This window comes from Psammomys obesus, unplaced genomic scaffold (assembly GCF_907164565.1).
Source record: "Psammomys obesus unplaced genomic scaffold, mPsaObe1.curated_primary_1811, whole genome shotgun sequence".
Taxonomy (NCBI): domain Eukaryota; kingdom Metazoa; phylum Chordata; class Mammalia; order Rodentia; family Muridae; genus Psammomys; species Psammomys obesus.
Window position 1 is genome coordinate 257,124 of NW_026596240.1, and position 22,104 is coordinate 279,227.

The 22,104-nt window shown below is 43.5% G+C and overlaps 1 protein-coding gene across 2 annotated transcripts in view; it reads left to right on the forward strand.

Moving 5' to 3' along the window:
* The window catches only part of Eif2ak3 (eukaryotic translation initiation factor 2 alpha kinase 3), a 58,216-nt gene extending 38,355 nt beyond the window's left edge, over positions 1–19,861 (forward strand). The window contains exons 10-18 of one of the 2 annotated variants that reach the window (XM_055596390.1): positions 515–627; positions 2,331–2,453; positions 4,763–4,912; positions 6,167–6,947; positions 10,961–11,128; positions 14,997–15,098; positions 16,228–16,290; positions 18,721–18,852; positions 19,138–19,861. In XM_055596390.1, coding sequence (XP_055452365.1) covers positions 515–627; positions 2,331–2,453; positions 4,763–4,912; positions 6,167–6,947; positions 10,961–11,128; positions 14,997–15,098; positions 16,228–16,290; positions 18,721–18,852; positions 19,138–19,152 — 1,647 coding nt within the window. In that variant the 3' untranslated portion in view covers positions 19,153–19,861. Of the gene's footprint in view, positions 1–514; positions 628–2,330; positions 2,454–4,762; positions 4,913–6,166; positions 6,948–10,960; positions 11,129–14,996; positions 15,099–16,227; positions 16,291–18,720 lie in introns of both variants that reach the window. The other variant, XM_055596389.1, reaches the window with a different exon arrangement.
* The last annotated feature ends 2,243 nt before the right edge of the window (positions 19,862–22,104 follow it).

Consider the following 22,104-nt stretch of genomic DNA (forward strand, 5'->3'; position numbering starts at 1 on the left):
CATGTTGAGAACAGCTGCTCTAGAAAATCTTTTAGATGTTGGTAAAGAGACATTGCCAAGTTCAGTTTTCTGTTGTCAGAGCATTTTTAAAGGATCTATAAGGGCTGGAGAGATGACTCAGGGAGTAAGACCACTTCTCTTCCAAAGGATCCAGGTTCAGGTCCCAACACCCACAGGGCATCTCACAACCACATGTTAATTGTATTTCTAAGGAATCTGACATGCTTTTCTGGTCAGGTGGGCACACATACATATGGTGCATGCACATAGATGAAAGCAAACATGCATACACATTAATTTTTTTAAAAAATTAAAGAGAAACAAAAATCCATCTATTGACAGGAGGTGTGGCAATGGGGACATAAACCTATTGAAATATAGTAAAAGGAATTGCTGTTCTTGTGTTTGTGCTTTTGTCTCAGAGTCATTTGTCTTTCGACGTTACCTCATAGGCTAAGACGATAGGTGACTTCCGTTCAGCTGTGCTAATAGTAACTGCTTTCTGCCTTCACAGCAAAGGAAGGAGTCTGAAACTCAGTGCCAAACTGAAAACAAATATGATCCTGTGAGTGCTGATGCCAGTGAGAATAGCTGGACCGACATTAAAAACTCAGGATATGTGTCCCGGTAAGAGTCCTAGGAAGTATTGATGCATACAGTCGGCTTCTGGTGGATTCAGCTGTGAAGTTGCTTAAGTCTACAGTCATGCATGAGGTGTCACTCTTTCAGCGCATCAGAAGGTGGTACAGTTGGCCGCTGAACTGCTGAGGGCTTTTGCACTTAGGGAGGTGGATTTGTCCCGAGCTCCTTGACTAGCTATTTTTAAGAGCTCAGGTGATCACTCCTCCTTCTCTGTGAGGGTAATTGGCCCAGGGAGGGTTGACATCAATTCTGTCTCCTTCTTAACTGTTCTCTGACCAGCTGAGGCAAGTACTAATTTGGCATGAGTGTACAAGTTGTAACATACTTCATAAGAGTGAGACCGTAGAACGGCCGAGTTTCCACCCCGCATGGCTGCAGTAGTCTCCGGCCTGCGTCCGTTAATTCTCACAGTTACTGAACACATACTTGTTAGACCTTTGCCAGGTAGTGTCCAGGTTCTAGAAATACAAAGAGAAACAGAAATATTTTGCCCATATTTGTGGTTCCCATGCTGCAGTGTGCTGAGACACATCAACTTTGTTGTAACTTCGAAAGTTACTGCATTCCGTACATTCTGTGGACAGTGCTGTGGGAACGCTAAGATGGGTAAGATCAGCAGAATGAAGGAGTACAAAGAAGGAGCTATCCCAGGCGAGCCCAGGGCGGGAACAAGAACCCTGAACCAGAGAGAAAGAGTGATGCACAGGGTAGGTCAGACCCCTGTCTTCTCTCATCTCATTACGGTACCCAGTATGCATAGCCTAAAAATTATGAAATCAGTTCCACCATGAGGAACACAACTTCAACCTGACCTTGGATTGGAGTGAGAAAATATAATCATGACTTTCTCCTTTGAACCTGAGAAGAAACTTAGAGATGGGGGCGTGGTGGCTCATGGCAATAATCCAAGCAGTTGGGAGGCTGGAGAGGACTGCCCTGAGGCACCAAAGGGAACAGTGCTGATCTAAGCTTAGCTGAACACCTTCCATGGTGGGCGTACTGACTCATGAGGCAACCCTACCCATGTCAGCTTTGGTTCCTACTGAGAGTTCCAGCCATAGAGTATTTAAATATAATTAAGATAGAAACTTTCTTTAGAGGAAATGTATAAGCAATGAAATACAGTTAAAGAAAAAGAATTATTTTGAGACAGGGTTTCTCTGTGTAACCTTGGCTATCCTGACCCAGTTTGTAGACCAGACTGGCCTCAAACTCACAGGGATCCACCTGCCTTTGCCTCCCAAGTGCTGGGATTATAGGCATGAGCCAGTGTGCCCAGCTGCTAAAGAACATTTTTAACAGTCAGAAATGCCAAAGAAAGCAAAAGCTTAGAGAATGAAGAAGATGGTATTTTGGTAGCTGACAGGAAGTTTGGGGCAGAACAGATCATTAGTCAACTACTATAAGAACAAGTAATTACTAGCTAAGCAAGGCCATTTATCTATCTATCTGTCTAGTTGAGTGAAATATATAAGCATGTGTGTTTGCTTATTTATGTACACAGGTGAACTTTGAATACTACTAATAAAAATTGGGCTGTGCTTTTTATGAAGTTTATTCTGAACATTTACAGAGTTTATGCATTTGTGTTTGATGACGTAATATTGAACTGGTTTTGTTCATTATTTAAATGTTATTGTAACATTTTAGGCTATTTCAAACTTTAAAAATGTATTTTTTTTTTAAAGATATCTAACAGATTTTGAGCCAATTCAGTGCATGGGTCGTGGTGGCTTTGGAGTTGTCTTTGAAGCTAAAAACAAAGTGGATGACTGCAATTATGCTATCAAGAGGATCCGTCTCCCCAATAGGTAACGGATACCTTTTAGTAAACTTGGATGTCATCTCATAAGTAAAATGTCCTCCTTGTGCTCCAGGGTCACAGTGTAGATTCTCCTTTTAACTCTAGTTCTGACTGCTGCCACGTAACAAGTATCTTAAAGTTGTGAGCTGCAGATTGCTTTTTTATTTCTTTTAGAATATATTCTGTTTATTGTTAAATTAATAAGGTTTTATATTAGGTTTATTATTACATTTTTGTTTGTTTTTTAATATAATTTTTTATTTATTACAGTTTAGCCACTTTGTAGCCCCATCCTCATCACCTCCCAATCCCACCCTCCCTTTGCTCCCTCATCTCCTCCCATGCCCCTCCCCTTGTCCATTGATAGTGGAGGACCTCCTCCCCTTCCATCTGACCCTAGCCTATTAGGGCTCGTCAGGACTGTCTTTTATAGTCTTCCTCTGTGGCCTGGTCAGGCTGCTCCCCCTCAAGGGGAGGTGATCAAAGAGCCAGCCACTGCTCCCCTTACTAGGGAGCCCATTTGGAGACTGAGCTGCCTTGGGCTACCTCAGTGCAGGGGATCTAGGTTATCTCCATGAATGGTTGTTGGTTGGGGTGTCAGTCTCAGAAAAGACCCTTAGGCCCAGATTTATTGGTTCTGTTTTCCTCCTTGTGGAGCTCCTGTTCCCTCCAGGTCTTTCTATCTCCTCCTTCTTTCATAAGATTCCCTGCACTCTGCCCAAAGTTTGGCTATGAGTCTCAGCATCTACTTTAATACCCTGTTGGGTAGAGTCTTTCAGAGGCCCTCTCTGCAGATTGCTTTAAAGTGTGTCTTTCAGACTAACAATGTAGATGGCTTGGAGGTTAAATGGCTTTTCGGCACAAGCATGAAGATCAGAATTCAGATCCCACCACCCAGATAAAAAGCTGGGCATCCTGCACACAGCCGGAACCCTAGTTCCAGATGGGACAGACATGGGGGGATGGCTGAGGCTTGCTGGTGTCTAGCCTAGGTTTAAAATAAACAAAAAACAAGCTACAGGAAGAACCTGCCTTTAAAGGACTATGATAGTCCTTTTAAGAAGAGTACCCAAACCTTCCTTTGGATTTTATATGTTCACATACACATTGAGCATTAACCAAAATCATACAGCCTATGTATACAGGCATCTCTGAAAATTCTTAACTCAAGATTCCGCCAGAGGCAAGTATAAGAACTATAGTCATAGCATTCCAGAATTCTTTTCTTACACTGCATTCATTGGCTACCTTAATGCAACAAAAGACCAGACAACTCACTTTAGAGTTGTTGTCCCAAGGTTTCAGTTGATGGTGAGCTGGCCTTGTTGCTTTTTGGCCTGTGGCAAGGCAGAGAATGTGTGATGGAGAAAACAGTTCACCTCGTGGTTGGGAGAAAGGCCTGGAACTCAGATCCTCTTCTAATCACATCCCCAGTGGGCCACTATGAAGTTGCCATCACTTCCCTGTAGTTCAGGGATGTTCCATATCCAAGAACTACCCTGGACCAGTGGTACATGCCTATAGTCTCAATACTCAGGAGGCTGGGGTGGGAGGTTCATGAGTGCCAGGCCAGTTAAGTGTGTCTAAAGCTAATACTATTATCACTTTCCTCATTGCGATAATGAGTGCCTGGCAAAAGTAGCCAACAGGAGGGTTTGTTTGGTTTGTTTGAGGACAGTCCATCATGCCAGAGAAGGCTTGGTGGCAGGAGCATGAGGCAGCTGCTCACACTGGATGCTGCTGCAGCCAGGGAGCACAGGGGGATGGAAGCTGCAGCTCAGGTTCCATCCTTCCTCTTGTCTGACAGTTGACAGGTCTTCCTGCCTCAGTTCACATGATCTACACAGACCGTCCCTCACGGGTGCACCCAGAAGCTTCTATCCAGGTGACTCTTCCTCCCGGGGACCGACAGACATTTAAGAGTCAGTAGTGCTTCAGTCTCCTTAAGCCCGAGGCTCCCCTTCTCTGAGGAGTAGGGGAGGGAAGATGGAAACAGAAAAAAAGGAGGGAGGGCATAATTTCAGGATGTAAAGTGAACAAATTTTTTTTAAAAAAAGAGTCAATAGTGATTTCATTCATCTAAGAAACTTTATTTAGATGAGAAAATAGGTATATTTATAACTGTTATTTCCAGAATAGGGGAAAAAAACCTAAAATACAGTTTTTAAAAGAAACTCAGTCCTACTATATGACAGGCTAACTCATATGTTCTTAATTTTGTATTCATAGACACCTCTACTGTATTCTTCTGTTTTCACCATTGGACATATTGAATATTTTAGATATGGACAAACCGTCTTGTCTTCTGTATTTCAGGGAATTGGCACGGGAGAAGGTAATGCGAGAGGTGAAAGCCTTGGCGAAGCTGGAACACCCGGGCATTGTGCGGTATTTCAATGCATGGCTGGAAACTCCACCAGAGAAGTGGCAAGAAGAGATGGACGAGATCTGGCTGAAAGACGAAAGGTAGCTTGGTTAGACTTCCAAATGAGTGTCTTCTTTTGTGAACATGTGACTCCTTTGCTGTGAACATGTCATTTTCAGGGCCTGAAAAAAAAACATTGTAGCATTCTGTCCTGTATCATCATGTTTATTCTCTCACCACTCGCTAAGTGCTTGAGATTTGCTCCAGGCTTTCTCAACACACTGTTATAAATAAGGATAATAATCAAGGGATCTACATGGCTTTTCTCAATAGGAGGTTCTTCTGTGTGTATCCATTCATCCTTTTTTCTTTTTTATGAGGTTTCTCACTTGGCAGCTAACAATTTATAACTCCTTTTTAAACAGTTTTAGACTATTTCAAGTGTGTTCACTTGTTTTGTTGTTTGTTGTTGATGAGGTTTTTCTATGTAGGCCTGGCTGTCCTAGAACTCACTCTGTAGACCAGGCTGGCCTTGAACTCAGACATCCATCTGCCTCTGCCAGGTGTGTGTGCCACCACTGCCTGACTGGCTATTTCAATTTTAAAAGGTACGTATACTTAGTATTAGTAGCCTGCCGATACCACCCTGTTTTATCTATAGGAAGGAAGCCCCTCAAAAACCCCCATGAAGAATAATGAAGCAACATGCCTGCAGAGCGTTCAGGCCCTGGAGGTATCTTGTTAAGTAACACCTATTACAGACTCCAGGACAAAGGAAAGTGGCCTCTTGTATCAAGGCCTCTGAGCTACTTAAATTTGCGTAGGAGCTTCAGAATGTGGCCATCAAGAAACCCCGTCATTGGTGTTGCTTTCCTATTGTATATTTTGTACAAAAATCTACACACAGATGACTATTTCAAGTATATAATCAAGCTCTCAGGGCTAGAGAGATGGCTCAGCAGTTAAAAGCACTTGCCACTCTTGCAGAGGACTTGGGTTCAGTTCACATCACCCTCATCAGGAGGGTCACAGCTGCTGTAATCCAGTTCCAGGGAATCCGGTGCCCTCTTCTGGCCTCTACAGGCACTGCCTATGTGCATTGTACACACAGACAAGAAGGCGAACATGTATATACACAAATTTAAAACAAATAAAATTAAGCTCAAATAATATTAAATTCAAATAAAAATTGTGAAAAGGGATAAGATGAGGTGTTCTTTGTCCCACACGGTGTTTTATTTCCCCTTTGTGTTTTTAATGTGTACTTACAATAAATGAAACATTTTAAACCAAGGTCCAGGTCTCATGAAATTGACATATATCCTTCCAATTCTTTATATTTCTCCCATTTTTAGCACAGACTGGCCACTCAGCTCCCCTAGCCCAATGGACGCACCATCTGTCAAGATCCGCAGGATGGATCCTTTTTCTACAAAAGAACATATTGAAGTCATAGCTCCGGCACCTCAAAGAAGCCAGTCGTTCTCAGTGGGCATTTCCTGTGGCGAGACAAGCTCATCTGAGAGCCAGTTCTCTCCCCTGGAGTTCTCGGGGACAGACTGTGCAGACAACAGTGGTTCTGTGGACGCAGCCCACAAGCTCCAGGACAGTTGCCTGATGGAGTGTGACGTGGAAGACGGTACTGTGGATGGCCATGACGAGGGGCACTCCTTTGAGCTCTGTCCTTCTGAAGTGTCTCCCTACACAAGGTCCAGGGAGGGAACCTCCTCTTCCATCGTGTTTGAAGACTCTGGCTGTGGTAACGCATCCAGTAAGGAGGACCCCAGAATGAGCCGGCTGCATGCTGGCAACCACTGTGTTAATAAGCTAACTGACTTCAAGTACTCCAGCAGCAGGTCTTCCTCAGAGGCCACCTTGTCTACCTCTCCTACCAGGCCAACCACTCTAAGCTTAGACTTCACCAAGAACACTGTGGACCAACTGCAGCCCAGTTCCCCCAAAGTGTATCTGTACATTCAGATGCAGCTGTGCAGGAAGGAGAACCTTAAAGACTGGATGAACCGCCGCTGCAGCATGGAGGAGAGGGAGCGCAGCGTGTGCCTGCACATCTTCCTGCAGATCGCAGAGGCCGTGGAGTTTCTGCACAGCAAGGGACTCATGCACAGGGACCTCAAGGTCTGTAGCCAGAGACCATCACAACAGGTTTGGCTGTGACATGTGGTGTTCAGAGCAGAGTGGAGTAATGTAAAGCCATCAGATAGCAGAGGTCCGGGAGGAAATGGGAAAGCAACAAGTCTCACCTTTGCAAGCTTCAGGCAGACCACGCGTCTTCCCCAAGAACCTGTTCATTTTTGTTTTACTGTAAAAAGTGTTTCTAGTAGTCCGGATGGGGAAAAGACTATCTGAAGTCTACCACGAGCAGTTATACCACAAAATTCCTATACTTTAAAAATGTATTTATATTGCCAGGCAGTGGTGATGAATGCCTTTCATCCCAGTATTCAGGAGGTAGAGGCAGGTGATCTCTGAGTTCGAGACCAGCCTTGGGTACACAGAGAAACCTGGCCTTGAAACACCGTGTGTGTGTGTGTGTGTGTGTGTGTGTGTGTGTGTGTGTGTGTGTGTGTGTTCGTGTTCTTGGTATATGTGTGACGGTCAGAGGACAACTTGTGAGAGTCAGTTCTCTCTCTGGAGATCCCAGAGATTGAACTCAGGTTATCAGGCTTGACAGCAAGCACATTTATCCACTAAGCCATCTCACTGGCCTTGGACTTCTTATGGCTCTGAATAACCTTGACACAGGTAACCCACAGTCTCTGCAGCACATGGGTGGACCTGGGTGGAAGGGGAGATGAGTCTTCTCACCAGCAGCAGATATCTATGTTTTGCCCATTGCTGGCTGTGTGGGCTTTGAGGGAGAAAGATGGCAAATGCTTAATCAGGTGGCCGTCACTGTGCAATTTAAAACCCTATTCTCTGAGTATATAGTATTGAACAGTGAAGCAGTACACTGTGCTAATTTTTTTAAAAATCCAACTCAACAGTGCTAGTGCACTCCTATAATCCCAGCACTTAGGAGACTGAGACGGGAAGATTGCTGTGAGCTCAAGGCCGGCCTGGGCCACAAAGTGAGAGTTTATCTCAGTAACAGATACAAACATACACAGTGTTTCCATAGTATACATTTCTAAAGACAAATGTACCGAACTGAGGCTAGTTTGTTGATTCCTTTAAACTTTTATTTGACTGTTTCCTGCCGAGACCCACATGCTGCTGATAGCCTCCAGTAGGTGTGTACGGAACCTATAAACTTTTCCTGAGGGAAGTGACTTACAGGTGTGGCAGATTTGGCCTATTTTAGGTATTATAAGTTTTATTTTATATAACCACAAACTTTGCTTCCGATACTAAAGTAGCTGTAACAGGAGTTGTTTTCTAGGCCTTGGAGTATATCTCCATTAGTAGAGTGGGTGCCATTGTCAGTCTTGGCCACATAGCAAATTTCAGGCTAGCCTGGACAACATGAAACCATTATCTTTAAAACAAACAAACAAGCAAACAAACAAAAAGTTACTTTCTTCTAAAATCATCACCAAAATGTTTTTAAATTTTTGAATGTGTTTTAAGAGTTTGAGTTAAAAATAGAAATAAGAACTAGGAAGAACCCTTGTGCTCCAATATGACTTCCTCTTGTTATAAGCACTCACTGTGCTTTGGTAAGTTTGGGTGGGTTCCAGTTGGGTGCCATTGACTGTTCCACACAAAGTGAAGTTTAGAGGTTGGCATGGAGATGTCTTAGAGCAGAGAGGCCTTTAGCTTGGGATGGGTGATCCTAGCCGTTGATATGTGAGTTCAGTCAACCTTCCTCATGTGTGCAAATTTCCTGTTGGCATTACTCCCTGTCATGCAAGAGGAAAGCAAAGGCCAGCGCCTTCCTAACAACAATAGTTTGCTGGTTTTATCATGTGAGCAAGGGGATGGAGAAAGGTTTGCTCAGCACTATGATGTTTCTCTATTTGTATGTCTGCCAGAAAAATTCCCAAAAGAAAGATAATTCTCCCTTTAGTTTTTCTAAAAATATAAATAAGTTTATTCCCTTGAAAAGGTAATCATTTCAAAGATACCTAGTTTGCTGACAAAAATACCACCGCGAATTTTCCCCTCACTGAAAAGCCTGTATTTTGCTCTGTTCTGACCGTGTATTCAGTGTTAACCTTCTAAGCATTCCTATCTCACAAAGTCTGGTCACATTTTTGTCTTCAGCGCCTCTGACACTGCCTCTCCAGGCCTCCGTGTTTCCTGAGAGACTCTGTTTCTCTTCTGTCAGCCTCATCACACACAGTTCATTTGTCCTCTGCTTTCCATGGTAGTCCAAATTACATCCACCTTCCTCCCTCATTCCAGCCTCAGAGCAAAGCCTAGCATGTTCTGGACCCTTGATTCATTTTTGTATTTTTTTTTTCTGCTTGCAACCAAAAGCATAGCAATGACTAAGCCTGCAGAAGCTCTGTCAGTCATGCAACAAAACTGTCAGGGATTCAGGTAAAGCATCAGGATCAGACGATTTGGTGAACAGGCTCTCCTGTCACAGACTCAAGATGGCAGCCAATGCTTCTCAAATATGTTTGTCTTTTAAGCTTTCTGGGGGCTTTTGGTAGGATAATATTTTGTTCCCCACCCCCAAGTTGACCAGAAAGCCTGGGGTTATTCTCAGTAAACCAAGGTCCCTAGCCCATCCCTCTACTAGGATCCTTGGGAGGGAAGGGATTAGACAAGCATGGTGTTGCTACCCACCAAGAAGAAGGGAGTTCACAATGTCAGGATGGTTCTAGGAGAAGCACGGGAGATAGATGCTAGAGAGACAAGTTATCTTTTAAGGACTCAATCAGACTTGCTGTTGGAAGATGGGGGTGGGCCACTGGGAATATAGTTCAGTTGGTAGAGTGCCTGTCTAGCATGTGTGAAGCCATGTTTTATCCTCAGTGCCACATAAAAGGGAACTGTGAGGAGAAACATCAGAAGTTCAAGGTCATCTTTGTCCATACAGTGAGGTTGCAGTCAGCCTGGAGTACTTGAGACTCAAGAGAAACAGAGACAGAGAGAGTGCCAAGACAAGTACCGCTTTGTAGTAGACTTGAGGCCTTACTGTATCTGTAGCCCAGCAGGGGGAAGGAAGAGAGAAAGAAAGGCAGTGCCACTTACTGCCTCTGGTATGGGGCTGTTGATACGAAAGTTCTAGGTTATTACCACAGGCTTTAGTTACAATAACCTCATCGCTTCAAAGTCAAAATTGGATAATGGCATCTCAGGAATCAAACAAAGTGTTATTTTCTGGCAATGTTGGAAGCATGATGTGGTTAATTTTTATGAGCTAAACGGCTCCTTTCGGTTGTGAAAAACTCTCTCACTGTGTCACTATAGACTCAGAAAGGTGATAGATTTCATGTAGGGACCTAGAGTTGGAGGAGCTCGTGACATTTGGTTACCTGCATCTAATATGTAAATTCAAGTGGGAATTTAGAACTCAGGACAGAGGCCTAGATGCAGCTTTGGCATTGGGAGCTGTGGGACTGAGAAGCAGGGTGGAACAGCACTCATGAGTTCTGATTCCCCCTCAGGCGCAGACCACATGGTGGGTATGTGACATTGGGTAGATGATCAGATGGTCATCTCCCATAGAATAAAGGAAGCAAGATACAGCAGCAAAGACAGAGCCAGGCTGCTTGGGTTCAGTTCCTGGCTGTACCACTTGCTGGCTGGTTAATCTCAGGCAATTTACCCTGGCTGTCCTAAACTGTAGACCAGGCTGTCCTCGAACTCCCAGAGATCTACCTGACCCTGACCCTTTGCTAGGACTAAAGGCATGCGCTGCCACCACCCAGCTTTTCTTCCTCTCTTTGAAATACAGTTTGCTCTTACTCTTTCCCCTCCTGCAGCCTCTCCCAGGGCTTCCTCCACCTTCCTACCTACCCACTTCATGTTCTTTCTCTCAGTAACAACACGAAATGAAAAGCCTATGTAATCTAATTTGTGTTGCCCATCTACTTGGGACAGCAGCTCATTTTAAAGAGTCGTATACTTTAGAATCTCTAGTTCCTTGTATTTCTTTTCCAAAATCATGTAATTCATTTTGCTTGTTTTCTTTCTCTGTACATACTTTTTTTGTTTTTCCTTCTTATTTTTTCCAGCCTTCGAACATATTCTTCACAATGGATGATGTGGTCAAAGTTGGAGACTTTGGACTAGTAACTGCAATGGACCAGGATGAAGAAGAGCAGACTGTTCTGACTCCAATGCCAGCCTATGCCACACACACGGGACAAGTAGGGACCAAGCTCTACATGAGCCCAGAGCAGGTGAGTCTTTAGGCAGTGAAATAATAGTGCCTAGTAAGTCTTCTCCCATGTTCTTACTATAGTACCCAGGAATGAACAGCCTAAAAATGATTAACGTTATTTTGCCCCAGGAACACAACTCCATTCTGGGGTTGGGGTAAGGAAATATAAGCATGAAATGTCCTTTCACCTCTGAACCCGAACCTGAAAAGAAAAGAGACTTAGGGAGCAAGGCATGGTGACTCGTGTTAGTAATCCAAGCAAGGGGGCTAGAGCAGGAGGATTACCATGAGTTCAAACGCAGCCTAGGTTACAGAATGAGACCTGTCTCAAAAGCCCGAAGAGAAAGAGAGATGCGGGGTGGGAAAGAAGGCAGACAGATGTACATCAGCAGTATGTTAATAATGAGAGAAATGGAAAATACTGAAATTTATACATGTTTTCAAAGTTCTTTTTGGACTTTAGCTTGCTGGCTTTGTGTTTGTTTTGGTTCTGAGACCCGGTCTCATATAGCTCAGTCCTTGAGCTCTATACTTCCTGCCTCTGCCTCGTATATGTGTTTTATTACATGAGCCTTCATTGCTGAAGTGTGGTAGTGGTCTGTGCTCAGTGAGAGAAGAGGACCATAGGATAGCAGGCAAACCTAAGACAATAAAACAGCAACACCAGGTTGATTTTAATTGTTTAGCATCTAAACAGTAAGTTTCTCTAGCAAAGCTACCTAAGAGGAAGAAAAAAGTCAATTAAAAAGGATATAGCAAAGACTTGATGAGTCACACACAGAGAAAGAAATCAGTTGGCCTAAGTAATTGGACTGTCTTCATCAAGTGATGTAGCGAAGACTTAGTGAAGAAAAAAGAAAGATAGTGTGGACTGTTGAAATGTTCTAAGTATAGGTCTGTGTCCAAGGAAGAAAGGCCAGGGGAGCCCTAAACTGTCAACCGCCATTACTTCTGATCTAAGGGAGGGAACTTGAAATTTTAACCTATTCTATATTTTCCTTCACTTTTCTATTCTTATCAGAATTGATATAAAAGGGGGTTAATTGCTTTTTTTTTTTTTTTTCTTTAGTCTTTCCAGACAAGGTATCTCTGTGTAGCCCTGCTGTCCTGGAACTTGTTCTGTAATCCAGACTGGTCTCGAACTCACAGAGATCTACCTGCCTCTGTGCTGGATTACCCAGCCTTATTGTATTTTTTAAAGTTAATCATAAACTGACAAGATAGTTCCATGGATAAAGGCACGTGCCACCAACCCAGTTTCTATCCTTGAAACCCACTAGTTGTCTCCTGGCCTGCACAGGAACATTGTGGCATGTGTGTATGCACACACAAAAATAAATAAACTTCAAAACCTAACAAATAATTAAAAAGTAGCCATTGTTTGCAGGGTCAGAAATAATGTTCACATTGGAAGTATTGTGGAAGTAAAGTAGGGATTCCTGACTCTGGATGCTTCTTAGTGAAGGGCTCACTGGAAAAGCCCTGCAGCACCCCCACCCCCAGCACGTACTTGTATGTTCTTCATAGTATTTTCAGCTCTCTAAAATCTTTTCTCTCCCTCTAAAACATAAGCTTGCCATGTTACATGGAGGCATGGTGGGACTATTTGGGAAAGAGAAGGAAGAGGAAAAGATGGGCGGTCAGTAAATGATGCACAGTACTCCAATAATTAAAAACAAAACAAATTTTTAATAATTAGTTTCAAGTTGGGCAATAGTGGCACACGCCTTTAATCCCAGCACTTGGGAGGCAGATGGATCTCTGAGTTTGAGGTTAGCCTGGTTTACAGAGTAAGTTCCAGGACAGCCATGGTTATACAGAAAAACCCTGTCTCAAAAAAACAACAAAAAATGTTTCAAATCATTATTTTTCTTGAGAACTACTTATAACTATGTTATATAGTGCAGTGTTTTAATTTAAAATACAATCTCAAACCAAAAGTCTGCTCATGATTTTTTTTTTTTTTTTTTTTTTTTTTTTTTTTTTTTTTTTTTTTTTTTTGAGACAGAGTTTCGCTATGTAGAACCCTGGCTGTTCTGGAACGCACCCTGTAGACCAGGCTGGCCTTCAGCTCACAGAGAACCACCTGCTTCTGCCTGCCTAGTGCTGAGATTAAAAGCGTGTGCTAGCTCTTACTTTTGCTTTTAAAAAAATTTTTAAAAAAATATAGTGCCCAGTCTGCTGCCCTCTTGTGGTATACTCAATAAACTGTTCTTCAAAAACTAAATAAAAGGTGTCTTCAAAAAATAGCTCAATCTCCACAAATTCATATAATTAAAATAAATACATGGGAGCTGGAGAGATGGCTCAGCGGCTCTTCCAAAGGAACCTGGTTCAATTCTCAGCATGCATATGGCAGCTCACAGCTGGAACTCCAGTTCCAAGGGATCTGACACACAGACATGTATGCGGGCAAAATATCAATGCACATAAAATTAAGATACAAAAAATGTTAAGTCTCCAAAATCTAGTAACATTAATAATTATTTTTTCTTTATATATTAATCTTTCCTCTATACAAGGAATGTGTAAATAGAGGAATATATAATAAAAATGGTGTGTACCAAAAAATATGTCTAAAAATATTGTCATTTCCAGCTGTGTGCACTCATGCACACATAAATATATTCAGTGTTTGTCTCCAGCACTGAAGTTAATGTCAGTTATGCTGTCAGGCCTGCCACTGAGATGACTGCATCTCTGTACTTCTCCATCTGCCCCACCAAGGACAGAGTTCAATGTCACTAAGCATCAACTGTCCAGCTTCCTCCAGCGAATGACTCAGTTTACATCATCCACGTAGTGTTTGAGGGCATCTTTTTTCTCCCTTGCCCCAGGAACAGTGTTCTTAAACACATTTTCTTTGAACCCTCCGGAAACCAGAGATGGGTGAGGGGTGACAGTGCAGATAGATTGCTGTAATCACTGTAAAAGGAAGGAGGGTGACACAGCTGATACAGTCACCGGAATTTTGCACCTGGTCTTCTTTGAGTAGTAGGTCATCTGCTGTTTGCATAGAAGAACCAGGGAGGCAGATAGCTATGGTGGTGTGGAGAAGAGGGAGGGATGGCCTCAACCTGACAGCTGCTCCACAGCCCAGCATCTATCTCCCCTGTCCTTCCCCCTAGTCCAGCAGTTCTGAGGTGAGCCAGTTCCAAAGCTGTTTACCTGTTGTCAAGTGACTGGCCTAAGGAAATGTTCATAAATAAAAGGGCTCTCCCGGGGGCACCAGGAGTTCGCTTTGCATTTGAATGAGGCTTTTCTAATAGAGCAGAGCAGTTGTGATTCATTGCCTCTGGTATCAGGTATTTATTGAAGGCCTTCTCTATACTTAGCCCAGTGCTGAATGATGGCAAAGGAACACAAAAGCAGCAGGTCTCTTCCCTGCCAGGACTGGGAAAGAACAAGAAATATGCACATGAAAAATAAAGCTATGCATGCAAAGCAGTCTGCAATTAAGTACATAATGAAGGCTCGCAGGTTGATTAGTAGCTTGGAGTAATGACCTCTTCAGGACTAGGTGATTAGAAATGAGATTGGCTTCAGATAGTGTCCCTTTGAAAGCTTCACCTCAGGGGTCCTGAGTGGCCCTCACAGGCTCCAGCACACAAGGCTCCAGGTTTCTGCCGCTCTGCTGATGCAGATCTCTCCCAGGAGCCTTACCTAGACTCTGCCTCTGTGATGCTGAGTGGCCTAATTGCTCCTGCCCACAGCGGAAGAGGGCAGGAGAGGGACCTAGAGATTAACTCTTTGCTAACATTTTTACACATACTAAGTCAACTTGGGTCAGTGATGCGGTCAGAGATGGAACCATCTCTATGTTACTGTTGTAATGACGTGCTCTCTCTGGGATGATATTTTCTTTACATATATTTATGCTATTTCAGATTCATGGAAACAACTACTCCCATAAAGTGGACATCTTCTCTTTAGGCTTGATTCTGTTTGAACTCCTTTACCCATTCAGCACTCAGATGGAACGAGTTAGGGTAAGTAGGCCTTACCCCCAAAAGGATGGGAAGAGGAAATCACTTAAAATTTATAAGAGTTTTAAAAGATGGTTACTCTTTTTAAATTTTTTTTAAATTATGTGCATGTGTGTGCGTGCAGCGGCATGAGAGTGCAGCGACCCTCTGATGTCAGAAGTTTCAGGTCCCCCTGGGCCTGGAATCACAAGTAGTCAGCTGCCCCCGCTGAACTTTTCAACGCCGTTAAGTTTACTCTTGATTCCATTAGACAGTTAAGTTGGAGCAAAGGGGATTATGTGAGCAACAGGGCTATTCTTACATGTTCCCTTGGCACAAAATTCATCATAATCTTAACAGTATTTTGTATTGGCACCGTCGTGATTAATGCAAAGCCGGAGGGAGCTGCAAGGGTAACATGAGTGAGAGAAGGAAATAGTAGAGACGGTTGGCTGAAGAAACGGATACAGAGGACAAGTGGCAGGGCACTCACAGAGTAAATGCTGGCAAATCAAATGTGGCCAGGTTTTTCCTTCTCAGAACAAATCATGACCATGGGTTCTCAGGCAGCTAGTACTAGCTGGGCGTGGTAATGCACACCTTTAATTGTACTTGGGAGGCAGAGGCAGGGAGATTCCTGTGTGTTTGAGGCTGGCTTGGTATACATAGTAAGTTCCAAATAGTAAGTTCCAAGCCAGTCAGAGCTACTAGCTACCTAGTGAGATCCAACCAACTAAAAAAATCAAAAAGACTCAAATTGTGGAGTTATCAGTTCATCAAAGACAGTTAAGAAAGTGGAAGTTTGGAGCTGGAGAGAAGGTTCAATGGTTGAGAGCTTTCACTGTTCTTTCAAAAGAGAGGAGTTCAGTTCCCAGCACCTACAGCTCACAGTTGCTTGTTCTCTAGGGATCTAACACCTACTTCTGGGATGTCTGCGTGTACACACACACACACACACACACACACACACACACAGGCAAAAGCGTACACACACGCACACATATAACGCACATAGACACATGTACATTAATCAAAATAAAAAGAAGGAAAGTAAAAAGACAAGGTAGGGTGTTATTAGTGGAGAACCTAACGTGTGAGAAATACATATGACAAATAAAGTTAAAAGATTAAGTAGTATTTTCTTTCTTTTCAGACCTTAACTGATGTAAGAAGTCTCAAGTTTCCACCACTGTTTACTCAGAAATACCCCCAAGAGGTATGTATAGTTCTCAGCTTCTTTCTCTCATTGTATTCAGTGCTCAAATTGTTCTTAAGACAGCCTTGGACAAGGGTCCTTAGCAGTCAACTAGTCAGCGTCCCCTTTTCAGATGAGACAGCGACAGTCTAGAGCAGTGGTTCTCAACTGACCCTTTCACAGGGGTCAACCAAGACCATTGGAAAACACAGACATTTACATTATGATTCATAACAGTAGCAAAATTGAAGTTATGAAGTAGCAACAAAATAATTCATGGTCGAGGGTCACCACAGTGCAAGGAACTGGGTCACAGCATTAGGAAGGTTGAGAGGACTGGTTTGTTAGGACTGCCCTCGGCCCAGTGGCCAGCAGAGGTCAGGCTGCACTGCAGCTTCTAATGAGGCACCCTCACAGGAGCAGCCATGTTCCATTAACGTATGGTGGTGACTTGGTCAGTATCTCTAAAAATGGCTTATCATTAAACAAAAGGCCTCAGTTGTTCTTGATCCCAGCTGTGGTTTAGGCCACACAGGAAGTGCGTTAGACGATTAGAGGAAGATTGAGCTGGACCTCATGTTAAAAACACAGCCTAAAGTTGTCATTTCTTTTTGCAACTTTTTTCCCACAGTGTGTGTGGGTCCACACTCTTAACACTTTAATATTTACACATTGGTAGATCTTGGCTTTAAAAATGCTGTATTGCTGGGTACGGTGGCGCATACCTGTAATCCCAGCACTCAGGGAGGCAGAAGCAGGCAGTTCTTTGTGAGTTCAAGGCCAGCCTGGTCTACAAAGTGAGTCCAGGACAGCCAAGGCTACACAGGAACCCTGTCTGAAAAACCTAAATAAATAAATATAGCTTTATTGAGATTATTGTAGAGTCTTGTGTCTTTATAAAATGAATTTATTTTTTAATTACTTTATTTTTAAAATCAGGTGACATCTGTGCCTCAAGGCCGTGATTCACTTTGTTATAAAAATAACTTTTTACATCCAGATAGCCTCTGTACATTTATAGCAAGGCTGACAGGCTAAATCCAGTCCGCCTCCTATTTGTAAATTTATTTATCGTGTGTGTGTGTGTGTGTGTGTGTGTGTGTGTGTGTGTGTGTGTGTACACATACATGTAAACCATATGGAAATTGGAGGACAACTTTTGGGGTCTAGTTCTCTCTATATATAAGAAGCCAACTTAGGTCATCAAGCTTGGCAGCAGGGACCGTGGAAATGACTCCGTGGGTAGGGGTGCTTCTTTAGGACGCAAGTTGGAGTCCCCAACACTCACACACAAAAACTTGGACATGCCTGCACACACAGTTTTAACTCTAGCATTGTGAGGGCAGAGACCCAGGACCACTGGGACTTGCTGGCCTCTGGCCTAGCTCCAGGTTCAGTGAGAGACCCTGTTTCAAAGGAATAAAGTAGAGAGTAGAACAGGTCACCTGGCCTCCTCCACTGGTCTCTGTAGGTACTCACAGGCACACATGTGCACACACACACAATGATAGAACAGAGCCATGCTCTTTACATACTCTCTGTGGCTGCTTTGGGGCCTCTGTGAAAGCTGACTACTCAGATGTGGTTCACACACTAAAATAGAAGTTTGCTGGAGCAGAGGGTATAGCTAAATAGAGACCATTGATACCTACCACCTGCTGAGCCCTGTGGTCCAGCTCTTGTACTACAGCTGTGTGTGTGTGTGTGTGTGTGTGTGTGTGTGTGTGTGTGTGTGTGTGTATACATGTACCCAGTGCATGCATGTACCCACATGTGAGTGTGGGTATATGCATATATATCTATATGTGTTTGTTACTTTTCACGACTTAAAGGGCTTTTCAACACTCTAAATCTAGAACTTTTTTCTATTATTATTATTATTTACAATTTATTCACTTTGTGTGCTGGTTGTAGCCCCCTTCCTCATCTCTTCCCAGTCCCACCCTTCCTTTTCCTCATCTATCCTTCTTCCATAGTCCACTGATAAGGGAGGTCCTCCTCCTCTACTGTCTGACTCCAGCTTATCAGGACCTGCTAGATCCTCTTCCTCTGTGAGCTGGCTAGGTCACCCTACCAGGGACAAGTGAGCAAGGAGCAGGCAACTGAGTTCATGTCAAAGACTGGTTCTTCTCTTACTATGGAACCCACATAGAGATTAAGCTGTCCGTGGGCTACAGCTGAGCAGGGGGTCTAGGTCTTCTCTATGTATGGTCTTTGGTTGATGTATCAGTCTGTACGGTCCCCCTGGGCCCTGGTTGTTTTTTTGTTTGTTTTTGTTTTTGTTTTGGCTCTGTTGGTCTCCTTGTGTGGCTCCTGTCCCCTCTGGGTCTTTCTGTTTCCCCCTTCTTCCATAAGACGCCCTGCACTCTGTCCGAAGTTTGGCTGTAAGTCTCTGTATCTGCTTCGGTCTAACCCTAGAACTTTTAACACAAAACTATTTTTATGTTTCAGCATATGATGGTTCAAGACATGCTCTCTCCATCCCCTACGGAGCGGCCTGAAGCCACAAACATCATTGAAAATGCTGTCTTTGAGAACTTGGAATTTCCTGGGAAAATGGTTCTGAGACAGCGGTCCCGCTCCGTGAGTTCATCTGGAACAAAGCATTCCAGACAGCCCAGCAGCTCGCACAGCCCACTGCCTGGCAACTAGCTTTCAGCTGTGCCAGCAGCCCTCATAGGTGGCACAGAGCAGACACCTTGAGGAATGTGGCTCTCCACAGTGGTGGACTCGGATTTTATGCTTTGATCAGTTTGATTTGGGACCAGTTTTTCTAAGTCAGACTGGATTATGGGTCTTACCAGTTTGCTTTTAACTGGACTTCAAGGAGAGGGCTATGTAAATGACATGTGGACTTGTTCCTTGTAGGTGTCCCAGAACTAGCTGGTCAAGCTTTAGAGCCTTCACTTTTCACCAGGAGGTAGAAGTGATCCCTGAAATGATCTGAACTGGAAATGTCTGTAAAGCACAAAAGGATACAAGACCCTCCCACATGGTAACTACACGTTCTAGAAACATGCTTTCTAGAGATACAAGGGTGATTTGGGAAGTGATTGATATAAAGCTGACTTCCATTTTTGTCCCTGGTGGGCACGTGACCATTTTGGAAGGCACATAGCACAAGCTGGCTCACGGGTTATGTTGGTAGTGTCATAGTCTGCTGTGTTGAATAGCTTCATGCTTTAGGTGGTTCTAGGGAGCAATATGATGTTTTTGTACTTTTTACCTCCAGTAATGGGGAAATGAAGCTTTGTAGGTATTGGTCAAAAGTTCTGGTTTGAGATTTTTGTTTTTGTTTTTAATGTATTAAGAAATGGATCATCTATTACAACTAACTTCTTATGAAAATTTTATCCTAGTAGAATCTATCTTATGTGTAATAATACAAGTGGGTACATCCCCAAACTGATTATAGACAAGTTTAATCATCTCAACTTGCTAACATGTTTTCCTTTTTCCTGTAAATAAGTTTATTTTTTATTTATAAAAATTCTGAGATCAATCCATTTGGGTTGGTGGTGTACAGAATGCACATATGTGTGTTAACTATATGACTTCTTTCAAGTCTAAATGATTTAATAAAACTTTTTTAAATTATACTTATAGTTGACTCTTATTTTAGAAAGTTCTTGAATGATGATTTTCTAACTTACAAAATGGGCTTAACGGTAGGGCTCTGAAAGGTATGCCCCTTATTCTCAAGAAAAGTTTTCTTTCTTTCTTTTTTTTTTTTTTTTTTTTTTTTTTTATTTATTTATTTATCTGTAGGTGTGTAGATCTGCCCCGAGAGCACAGGTACCAGTGAAGCTAGAAGAGGCCATCACCTCTCTGGGGGTGTTTGTGAAACATCTGATGTGGGTGCTGGGAACCAAATGCAAGTCCTCTCAAGGAGCAGTAAATGCTCTTAACTGCTGAGCCCTCCCTCTCTCCAGCTTCACAGGATTCATAATCAAAAATGGGCTCCATGCCCCACCCCATGCCAAGGACTGGGAGTATAGCAGACTATGTCTGAGAGTGAGAGCTCACAGAAGAAAAAGGACGGTGGTATTGCTAATTACAGGCCTAATTCCCAACTGTGCCTGTCTTACTTTTCCTTTTCCTGTTGCTGAGATAAAACACCCAAGACAAAAGCAACTCCAAGGAGTAGGGAAAAACTGGCTCGAAGTCAACGTATAGTCCACCATGGTGAAGTCAGGCCGTCAGAAGTGTAGGGTAGCTGGGAACGTCACATCTCCATCAGAAAGCAGAGCAGAATGCGTGAGTGCTGGCGCCCAGCTTGCTGTCTGTTATTTTATACCATCCAGGATCCCCTACTGAGGAAATATGCCTGCCCCACAGCAGTAAGCCCACTCAAGATAATCCCCCACAGGAGTGCCCAGGAGCCCATCTCCCGGGCGAGTCTAGATTACGTCACTTTAACAGCGCCATCTCATCACCCTGCCATGAAGCAGGGTGGTGGCACTCTGGGCTGATAAACACGATCATATGAGTCTACATCAAAGAGCTCATTGAAGCTTCAGTCTCTGACGTTCAAAGGTTTGGAAGAGTGGTTGGCTCATGAGGGAATGGTTCTGATCAATGGACTAATTCATAGTTACATGAACTGGGGCCTGTAGAGATGACTCATTCAGTGGTTAAGACTGCTTAACCTAAATTTGGTTTCCAAAACCACATAGCAGCACATAGGAGTCTGTAGTTACTGACTATAGTCTCTGAAGTTATGTTTCTCAGATACTTTGTCACAATGAAGAAAGGCTAATGGAAGATGGAAGGCTATTTGTAAGATGGAAATCTTACAAATAGTTTCACACATAGTTAGGAGCAGCTTGTGACATGAGAAAACACTTCCAAGCTGTCTGGTGTTTATAGACTCACACCTAATGGCAGCTCTGCTCAAGGTTCTGCTTGGCATATAGCCAGCCCTGTTCTGACTCCTGGGCAGCTTGGTCTGTGCTGCATCTCCCTGACTGATGTACAATGTAATCACTGTGTCCAAACCTACTAGTCACAACCAAAGAAACCACAGGAAGGTTTAACTGTAGTGTCCGGCTAGGAACAAACTCAGTGCTGCATCTGCCCCAAGACGCATGATTAAGAGAAGCTGACTAAAAAGAATACAAACAAACCCGTGTGAGAAAAGGAGCAGAGAAACTGGGCATGCAGCGCAATTCCCCACACTCAGGAAGCTGAAAGAAGAGGTCATCAGTCTGAGGCTAGCCTAAGCTGTGTAACAGAGACCCATCTCAAATATAAAGGAGGGGAAGCTGGGTAGAGTGCATCTGCCTGCCTACAGGGGAAATTTAAGATTACTGATGCTAAAGACAGATAACTGCTGGGTGGTGGTGGCGTGCACCTTTAATCCCAGTGCTCGAGAGGTAGAAAGGGTCTGAGGCCAGCCTGGTCTACAGAACAAGATCCAGTACAGCTGGGGGTGGGAGCAACACAGTCAAAAGTCTCAAGTCCTGGAATTCTTCTAATGTGCTTGGGTTGAAATGAGAGAAATGGCCTGGTACACTTGTTCACCACTTGGCATCCTCCGGAGACACGCACACCTGCCGGACCCCATGCCACAGAACATATCTGCATCTCCCAAGTTCACCTCCCAGAAGTGAACCGTCCAGAACTGAGCGCTAGTCAGGGAGACTAGGGCAAAGTTTAAAATTAACTATGTGTTTTCTCGATTTCTGATTTTAAGATGGGATTGCCCTCTACCCCTCCCCTTCAGCCTTCAGTCTACTTTTTCTGGTGATATATTTAAAACAAAAACTGCTGTCGGGAGCCGCTCCCGCCACTACAAGGTGGCGCCGGTCTCCTGCTTCCTGGTTCTTCTTGCCA